Below are 10,767 nucleotides of genomic sequence, written 5' to 3' on the forward strand. Positions count from 1 at the left end.
AAGCCACTCTTGCTTCCCTCTGCGGCTCTCTTGCCTCTTTCTGCATTTCTGTTCCTTCTTTCTGCACTTTTATTTCTTTTTATGCACTTCTCTTGACCTCATTCTGCAAATCTCTTGTACTTTCTGCACCTCTCTTCCCTCTTTCTGCACGTCTGTTGCTTCTTTTTCAACCTCATTTTCTTCTTTCTGTACCACTGTGATCTTTTCTAGACTTGTCTTCTCTCTTTCTGTACCTTTCCTACCTGTTTTTGCTTCTCACTTGCCTCTTCCTGCACTTTTCTTGACACTTTCTACACCTCTGTTGCTTCTTTCAGCAATTCTCTTGCCTCTTTGTGCACTTCTCCTGCCTGTTTCTGCACCCCTCTTGCCTCTTTTTGCATCTCTGTTGCTTCTTTCTGCACTTCTCTTGCATCTTTCTGCACCCCTGTTGCTTCATTCTGCATTTTCCTTGCTTCTGTCTGCACATTTCTTGCTTTATCTGCACCCCTGTTGTCTCTTTATGTACCTCTATTGCCTCTTTCTGCACTTGTCTGGACTGGTGAACAATTCAATTTGTGCATGTTTCCCTCAACATGCTCTTTAACTAGTCCAGCAGCGGCTCAAACATGGTAACACTCTTCTGTTGTATGGAGCAATTAACAGGATTCCAGTAATGGATTCACAAAAGGCAAGTCTGACACCAAATGTATTTGCACATACCAGTCACCAAGACAGCCCAATCAGATGCCAGGATAGGGTTAGGGCTGACACTCTTTCACCCTCACTCTCCAGACTTCTGTTTGGGATGGGGTGACTTTGTTAAAATCACATCACTGTCTAGGTATGATATTATTTTTAACATGCCTGTGCTGCACTGACTATTCTCCTCTTGCCTATGAATGTGTAAATGGGAATAACATGATCAATACATGGATTCCTGCTGTAGCCATCATTGTGTTTATGACGTGTGTAATCTGTGCTGTCAGAAGACATATAATCCTAAAACATGTAAACTGACAAAATGACAGATCTTGCACCTTGTTTGTTTTCCTTTAAGCTGCACGAATCAAACTGCAAAGAACATGTTCTCTCTCTGTGCTGTTGTTGGTGGGTCTACACCCTAGTGCCACCTATGCAGCAGCTGTCAATGAACAAAATAACCTAATGCATGATTAATAATGTTCCTTCATCAATGCTGACGGGCAGAGGTCATGAGGAGAACTGTGAATTTTCTAGCACAAGCTAGTCAGAATCTGACAGAATCTCAAAGTGGGTCATTATGGACCACGGAGTGTCTTTAATGATACTCGGCGGGGGGGGGGGGGAGGGGGGTTTGTTTGTGAATGAATTAATTCATGAATGTATGGGTGAACACATTCTTATGACCTTTGCTCTGATAAATAAAGATAGCTTACCACAGAGTTACATTAAGAGAGTAACTCAAATAGTTGACACTGTTAGTGAGCCTAGCCACTAGGAGAAATGTTATAATTTTCCGGTATGCATTTCCTTTTGTAAAACATATTGAATGGCCCACATTTCTGGCCTCACCTCACATCTTGTAACATCCTTTATATTCTCATTGTTCTTTTATTGCCACAGTATCTTCTAATCTCAGCCTGGCGAATCACTGGAGAAATGCAAGCAGCCAATGTGACCAGTGCAGAAGGCTTTCTCCTATTGGTCTTTTCGGATCATCCAAAGATGCAACTTCCTCTTTTTGTTGCATTTGTTCTGATTTACACAACAACGCTAATGGGAAACCTTCTTATACTGGCAATAATATATGGTACTTTACATCTACATACTCCAATGTATTTTTTCCTCACAAATTTGTCTTTTATTGATATTATATACACCTCGATCATTTTCCCTCAGATGCTGGCCAACTTCTTTGAACATAAAACCTACATTTCCTTCTCTGAGTGCATCCTGCAGGTATATTTTTTCATGGCAATGGTGACATTAGAATTCATTCTACTTGCAGTCATGGCATATGATCGATATGTGGCCATTTGCAATCCCTTACGTTACACAACAATCATGAATAAGGATGTGTGTTTTCGACTTGCAGCTGGAAGCTGGGTACTTGGTCTCATGGATGTAATTCCACACACAGTACTCATTTCTGGGCTTTCCTTCTGCGCATCACATGAAATCAACCACTTCTTCTGTGATGTGACAGCCCTGCTGAAGCTTTCCTGTACCAGCACTATCAATATTGAGGCATTGAGCTATTTTCTTGGGGCTACAGTGGCATTGATGTCATTTCTTTTAATCATCACATCTTACATCAGCATCATCTCAGCCATACTAAAACTCCAGTCAATGCAGCAGAGACAAAAGGCTTTCTCCACATGCAGTTCCCATTTAACTGTTGTTATCTTGTTCTATGGGTCTGTGTGTTCTACGTATCTAAGACCATCCTCAACATATTCGATGAACTACAATAAGATAGTTTCACTGTCATACACCACTGTTACTCCGCTGTGTAACCCCATCATTTACAGCCTGAAAAACAAAGAATTTAAAAATGCCCTGAAGAGGACAAAAAATAAAGCATAAACGGCAAGAATTATACTGTTTAAATGTCACATTTGTTTAAAAGACGAGAACGCAGATAAAATAATCAAAGGTCTGCAATGGTACATGGCTTGTATTTCATTTTTCTCTTCTTCTTTCTCTTATGTGTAGGACGCGCCTCTAAGTAAAGTAATGGCTCTGGATGTCAGAAGCCCTAGGTATGCCACTGCTGGTAAAGTGGCACTACGTGTGCCCAGGGCCTGTAAATTAAATGCTACTTGTAGCCTGCAGCACTGATTGTGCCGCTCACTTAAGTAACATTTTAAATATGTCGCTGGACAGACTTTGCATTGTCTGTTTGCGCAGTTTAAACTGCCATTTAAACCAGACATAGTAAACCCTTTGCCGGGGTCAAACCTTTAATTTTAGTACATATAAGTAACCCCGAGGGTAGGCCATGGACAACCAGAAGGACTGGGTAATTGATTTAAAAAAGAGGACATGTACTTTTAGTTTACATGTCCTGGTTTTGAAAAACTCCTAAATTATTATTTTTACTCTTGCAAGGCCTAGCTCTCCAATAGTATAACACTGGAGTTCCCTTGTTACATTTGAATCCAATTTTCAAATGAAAAGAGATAACTAGTGCATGTTTGGTTTCTCTGAAAAACACAATTTAAAATCCTAATGCATGATGAAGGCAGATTTTAAATTGCAATTCTGAAAATGCCACTTTTGGACAGTCTGCATTTTCTTGCCTTCAAAATGTAGTGCCTGTTGGCTGCCTCTGGTCACACGACTGAGTGTAGCTGACAGTTAAGATTTGTGTATGTCTCCCAGACTGCCACACACAATAGGGAGCTTAGGTGTGGCTGGGTGGGCCATCACTTGAATAGACTGTGTCCTGTCTCCACACAAAGGTCTGTAAATCCCGGGTAGTTAGTCTGTATTCGGTATCAGGAAGACAGGGCATCTATGTACTTCGGAGGCATGCCTCTAGAAGCTTCTACCCTGTTCAAAGACACAGTTGGGTATAAAAAAGGACCTTAGACACAAACTTTTCAGTACACATCTGGACTTGTGGATACTCTGCCAGGAAGAAGAACTGCTGTGCTGCTACAAAGACTGCCGCTCTGATGTAAAACTGCTCTGAAGGAACTGCTGCCTTGTTGTGTTGACCTGCTGCCCTCTTGCCTGGGGTGGAAGAACTTGACTTGCAACTTCATCTTGAACCCAGGACCCCAGAGGGACTCAAAGGGGTAGTCTGCTGGTCTCCAGATCTAAGCCTCAGGGACATAAAAACCTTCCCAGCCAGTTCTGGGACCCAGCTTCAGTGAGTTTCCGACCCCAAATGGTGCCTTTCAAGTCCTGTTATTTTGTAACTGAACAGGCCTGTTCACACTGAGACCGCACCACTCACACGTCAATTTGCACAAGTCGCCACCAGCCTGTCTCTTTGCACAGCATGCATTGATTACCCTCAGGGGGCAGCAAACGCGTAGCACCATCCCACCTGTCTGTGACACCCAGCCTTCTTTTCGCAATATGAGACTCTCTCCAACACAAATCCAACTCTTGGCACAAAACATAGGAAGGTAAACCTTCACCTAGACTAATCTGGGACTGTATCTGACCTGCGCCCCATTTAAGTTGGCTGGAACTTTTGAGTTTGACACTGTGCAGCATGACCAGATAGCCACAGTTGACGCGTTATGCTTTTAAGCACTACTTTCCAGTTTATTCTCTAAAAAATTAATAACTCTGGTACTACTGATTAGATTTTTGCCATTTTGGTCTTGCTGTATTCAGTAAATTTTGCTCTATTTGTCGACCCACTGTGAGATCTTTTTGTGTGGTGTTTTCATTGTTTTACTGTTTGAAGTGTTGCACAAATACTTTACACATTGCTTTATGCCTAGCTTCTGCGGGGTTGAGCACAGGTTAAATTGGAGGTTGCTTGTAGCATACCCTTACCAGGGTAGTGGTTGCCGCTCTACCAGGGCTCACACCCCAACCAACCAGTTTCCCAAATTCTAACTATTTGTATTTTATGTTTTTGCAACAATTGTATATAAATACGGTGTAGATTTGATATGTAAAATATATGCGTTACTGTGTTAAGGAACAAAGGCCTAATTTACTATTGGTCAAAAATATATTTGTAAAGCAGCTGATTTGATTTTCAATTAATTGATGTGTTAATGGAACAGTCCATCATGTATTCTTCAACATGCATCAAAAGTAAATTAGTATTTTTGTTCTCAGGCTTTGTATTGGAATGACATAAATTGGAGTTTTCCACATATCGGGCTTATACCTTCCAAAAGGAGCAGTGACTGAATGATTTCAAAATATGGAACAATATTCCACACAGGAAAAGAGAACAAGTAACACACAATTAGATGATCAGTATTCATTTTTCATATTATCAGAAATACCTTCAACAAATCTTCTGGAATTGTAGTGCAGGTATCCACAAATTCTGCAGTTAAATACATTGTCCTGTGGATCCCTCTGAACGGATTTGGAGGGAATACAGTATAGTATAAATTGTACATTATCTTAGACTCCAAAAATCTAAATCAGAATATTACTCAGGTTAGTTTGTTGTATACAGTGGAGAACATTCACATGTTATGGATATCTCATGGGCAGTTGTCCTAAGAAGAAACAACTGGCACAGTTTTTCAAGAGTACTCAAATCCATTTTCAATTTATTTTATGATATGATGGTATGAAAGTTTACTCTTGCTAAATCTGGTTTTGTGCTCCTTTTGCTCTTTGCTCAACACATTACTGAATAGCATAATGGTTGGTGAATTTGGGCCTGGGTTTAATTGATGTGCATGTTAAGTGTCTGGTTTTGCCAGACTGTTGAAGTATTTGTGAGAAATAAAAGGACCTTGTAAATGGGACTGATTCATAGTTGGAACAATATTCAAATGTCAACCCTTGAAGGAAGGTAAGAAAAGGGTAGAGTCTGTAACATTTTCTCATGATGAATCTGCTGGAAGACTATAGGTTAGCTTTCAGTGTGATCAAGCAATATTACAGTAGTTAAATTAAAAGGGTGTACTCTCTGAGGGTTATTGCTAGAAGTTCAATAGCCATTTTAAATTCAAGATAGGTGTGGAGCAGCATCAATTCAAACTAAAGATATGCAGGATTTCTTTTACATTTAGTGCAGTGTCTACTGTGAAAATCAGGAAAGTAGCTTATTTTACAATGCTGGCAAATATGTTTAATGCCTGTAATTTAATAATCCACTCTGGAAGGAAGGCATTAGAACTGTTAGGTGATAGTAAGAGGAAGTCAGTTTTTCTAGGTATAATTTGAGATCATGTGACATATATGTGCTGATTTCAGATACACATTGGGCCAGAGGGTGAACGCCATCAGTGAGGTCAATCTTGATATAGAGCTGTGCATCCCCCCCACACAGTTCAAGCAATCCTTCAGACAAGCTTTATTCAGAGGCAGTATAACATCCTTAAAAGCGTCATACAATCTAGAAGCAAAAAATGCAGTTCATAGAGTACAACAATCAAGACTGTTATTAAAATGATATACAAACAACAGCTATGACATCAGATTTAAAGAAGGCCCCAATGTGCAAAACAGCTTCATCATTATGGAAAATGTCTGCATTCACTCCCTGAAATCACCGCCATTCTTGCGGGTACCTTACCCAATTTCTTCCTCCCAGGGTATTTTAAAATACATCTTGATGAACTACTGTGCTCCCAAGCCTTTAAGCTTCTTCAAGACTTATTTACCATCCAATTGACACAAAAAGTAATAATTGCCACTCATTGTAAAGGACATCTACTTGACCCATGTTTTTCCAACGACAATAAATTAAGATATTGGACCCTATTCAAGTATCTTGGTCTGATCACTATCTGATTACAATTTTCTTGGATAGAAAGATACCACACATAAACAATCACAAAGAAGCAAAGAACTCTTCAGCATCATCACCAACCCACCAGCGAGTCTACTGACATCCCTCCCTCACAAGACCTCTGCAACGAACTCAGCACCTTCTTTCACCACAAAATCAACAGGATTTTTGACAACTTCGACGAAGACGACCAACACACTGAACCCTCACCAATCACCCTCAACACCCTGAAGCCAATGACTGACAATTGGACAGCCCTCAATACCGAATACACACTGAAGACAATGAAGTCAATCCACTCTGGGGTCCCAACGGACCCTGCCCCCACCACATCTTCAACAGAGCCACCAACACCATTGCACCCATGAGCTGCCAAACCATCAACTGCTCCCTGGTGAACGCCTCATTCCCCAATGACTGGAAACATGCCACAGTCACCCCCTCCCTAAAGCCCTCAGGGGACCCCACCGACCTCAACAACTACAGACTCCCTGCTCCTGTTCCCAGCGAAAGTCATTGAGAAAGTCATCAATAGCCAACTCGCCACCTTATTCGAAGAACACAACATCCTCGACTCCTCTCAATCCTGCTTCAGAAAAAAACACAGAACAGACACCTCCCTCCTCGCTGCAACAGATGACATCCGCACTCTGCTGGACAGAGGAGAAACAGTAGCCCTCATCCTCCTTGACCTCTCAGCGGCATTCAACACAGGCTCTCACTGCACCCTAATACGCAGACTCCACGACGTAGGGACCCGGGACAAGGCCCTCGACTGGATCCAATCCTTCCTCCCCAGCAGAACGCCGTGGGTCAGACTCCCTCGTGTTCTCTCGGACCCCACACAAACCACCTGCTGAGTCCCCCAGGGGTACTCCCTCAGTCATATGTTCTTCAACGTCTACATGGCTCAGCTCGCCCCCATCGTCAGAACCTATGGACTGAACATTGTGTCATACGCAGACGCCACCCAACTCATCCTCTCCCTATCCAATGAACCCAACTCCGCCAGACACAACTTTCAAGAAGGCATGGAAGCCATCGCCATTTGGATGAAAAGCAGCTGCCTACAACTCAACACCGACAAAACAGAAGTACACATCATGGGCCCGAACCCCGATGCCTGGAGCGACACCTGATAGCTCCCCACCCCCCACCCCCTTGGAAGCCCGCCCACCACACGAACCACACACACAACCTTGGTATTATCCTGGACTCCAAGCTCAAAATGGACCACCATATCATCTCCGTCTCATCCTCCTGCTTCCACACCCTCTGCCTCCTATGCAAGACCTTCAAATGGATTGCCCTCAAGCACAGAAAGACCGTTGCTCACGCCCTCATCACCAGCAGACTCTACTACGGCAACGCACTCTACACCGAAATAAATAAAAACCTCACCCGCAAGCAGCAAAACATCCAGAAAGCCGCTACAAGACTAGTCCTCAAGCATACCTGAATAGTCGACTCCATTTCCACGCACCCCAAAGGACCCTACAATCAGAACAGCTCTTCTACGGCGTGGTCCCCCGCGCGAGAAAGACCAGATCTGGAGACCGCTCCTTCTCCTTCCTCAGTGCCAGAGCCTGGAACACCCTTCCGCTACACCTCAGACAGACAACATCACTCCCCATCGCCGCGAGAAACCTCAAAACCTGGCACTTCGACAGACCCCCTGCTTGATGGACTGGAACCCCCCCTCGCACCTTGAGACCCTTACGGGTGAGTAGTCACGCTCAGCAAAATCCTCATTGATTGATACAATCTACCCATCTTATAAACATCCTAAATCGGCAATGAAAAATGTTCTCATTGGTTTGAATCATCTTTGGATTTAGTTATCCCAAAGAGAATGGGTAATAAGCAAATTAAAAAGACAACCTCATCTTGTTATTCCCTTAAACTTCGTAAGTTAAAACATAATTGCAAAAAGGCGGAAAGGAAATGGAGAAGAGATTATTGTGAGTTAAGCAAACATAATTTCATAGAAACCATAAAAATGTATAAGATTGAAATAAAAAATGCTCAAGCACTTTATTTTGAAGAACAAATTATTCTCACCACCAACTTCCCAATGGAATCTTTCGAATCACTAGAAACTTGATTGAACCTTCTGCTCCTGACATAGTATCTGAGGCCTCACAGTGGGCTGTAACAAACTTGCCTGCTTTTTTCATTAAAAAAAAGACAAGACATTTACAACAAATTCCCCTACTCATCTTGCCTTGGCAGTCCTTCAATTGATGACATTCATCCATCTTATGCCGAGCATTTCAATGGTATCTCAAATAAATTCAGGCTTTCCATCTAATCCCACACCTCCATGCTTTCTAAATAAGGCTGCGGAAGCAATCTTGCCTACCCTGCTTGAGCTGATAAACCTTTCAATTTCTGCTGGCCAAGTACCCCTACCTTAGACACAGGCTATGGTTTAAGCCCTAATGAAGAAGACCAATTTGAATCCTGAGTCTCTAGGCAACTATTGTCCCATTTCCCTCCTTCCGGGGATAAGTAAAATCCTAGAGAAACATGTTAATCAGACTTTATTGGAGTTTTCTTTTAATCTCAATCCATTCCAACCTACTCGATCAGGTTTCCGACCTCTTAATGGCATGGAAACGTCCCCTACTGTAGTCGAAGAATCTAAGAGACTCCTTGATTAAGGTGACTCAGTTGCTATCATTCTTCTAGACCTGAGCAACGCATTTGATACGGTAAAATATGATATCCTCATAAGACGACTCAGGAATGTCATAGTTACTGGTAGCGGGATCTTCTGGATACAGTCTTTTCTAGGGGGTAGGACCTTCCAGGTCTTTGAAAGAGGTTACATTTTCCGACAGCCTGCCGCTTGGATGTGGAGTGCCGCAGGGCCCATCAATAACAATGTTTAATATCTATATGATGCTTCTTGAGGAGATTGTTTTACCCTATGGGATCAATATAGTCATTAAGCCAAACCAGAACCCATTATCTTCCCTCGGCTCTTGTCAATATAGACATTAAGCCATACCAGAACACCCTATCTTTTAATTTTTTAATTTTATCTTCCCTCGGCTCTTGTCTAGAAAAAGTGAAATGTATGGAACTCTCCTATCTCAAGCTTAATTTAGATAAAACTGAGCTGATGCTCTTGGACAATAACCTTGCTCCAGAACTGGGACTGGTGTTGCCCAACTGTATGGGTCCTGCTCCTCTTATTAAAATATATAGGACCTTTAATTTTGACCACCAAGCCATGAAGCTGGCTGTTATCTATGCTATGGAATGCTTAGAAGGCTCCACAAACTTCTCCCTCTTCTTCCTGCTGTCGCTAGGAGACTGATGGTCCAGGCACTTGGTCTTTTTTGCCTGGATTATGGGAACTCCCTGTATCTGAGGATCCCAGAGGTCACCACAAGAAATCTATAGATTTTACAAAACTGTGCATCTCAGGTGCTACCTAACATCCCCAGACCTCAATCGGCTAGCCTCGCATTGAACACTCTTCCTTGGCTGCCTGTAACTGACAGAATAACTTTCAAATCTATTTGTATTGCACGTAGGACACTTTGAGGTAAAGGACCCCCAATCATTCACTTTTTGATTTCCCAGAAAAAGCTTACGCTCTGCCAATCTCTATCGGCCATAGTAACTCAAATAAAAAGGGAACAATATGGTGGCTGCTCCTTCTCATACAACTCTGCTAGGCTTTGGAATGCACTCTCTTTCTTAGTTTAGTCAGACTACACCTTCCTTTCCGCATGTTGCTTAAAATCTGGCTGTACCAAGCATTTCATTATAATCAGTTTATTCTTTCACCCGTTATTCTGTGTGACACTTCCAGGATTGGGATGCTTTCGGGTAGCCATGGCCTTTACAAGTGTTTAATAATAATAATGATAATAATTGGGTAATAAAAATAAAAATCAAAAACCATTTTTGACAACTCTTTTTTTTAAAACAGAATTAAAAAAGATCTTGTTTACCTTGCATAAAATGTATGGAAGAGAGTAGAATGAAGCATTGATTGGCCAAATACATTGTCACAGGGACATGGCAAAGCATCTAAATTCTGTAAAAAGCTGTGATGAAGCAATTCAGGTATTTCATTGTATCTGATCTGAAACAGAATAATAATAAGCACTCCTAATGAATGCGTGTGAGCCAAATATAATACAGTTTATGGTTTGGTTAAACGAGCAGAACCATTTCTTAAAGTTCACTCATACAGTGTCAAGAGAAACATTGGTGTTCCTGGATCTCAACATTTTCCCAAAAGACGGGAAACTACATACCAATACCGACTTTAAACCAACGGCGAGGAACTGTCTCCTTCGCTATGACAGCTTTCCTCCACGGCACTTACGCACCAATTTGTC

At 42.0% G+C, this 10,767-nt stretch overlaps 1 protein-coding gene across 1 annotated transcript; it reads left to right on the plus strand.

Annotated features, from left to right (window-relative positions):
• The first annotated feature begins 1,617 nt into the window (after window positions 1–1,617).
• Window positions 1,618–2,544, plus strand: LOC147700771 (olfactory receptor 6Y1-like). The gene has a single exon (XM_086928478.1). It carries the CDS (start codon window positions 1,618–1,620, stop codon window positions 2,542–2,544), a length of 927 nt encoding a protein of 308 aa, XP_086784604.1.
• Window positions 2,545–10,767: the final 8,223 nt, after the last annotated feature.

Source organism: Lissotriton vulgaris, chromosome 7, assembly GCF_964263255.1.
Source record: "Lissotriton vulgaris chromosome 7, aLisVul1.2, whole genome shotgun sequence".
Lineage (NCBI taxonomy): Eukaryota > Metazoa > Chordata > Amphibia > Caudata > Salamandridae > Lissotriton > Lissotriton vulgaris.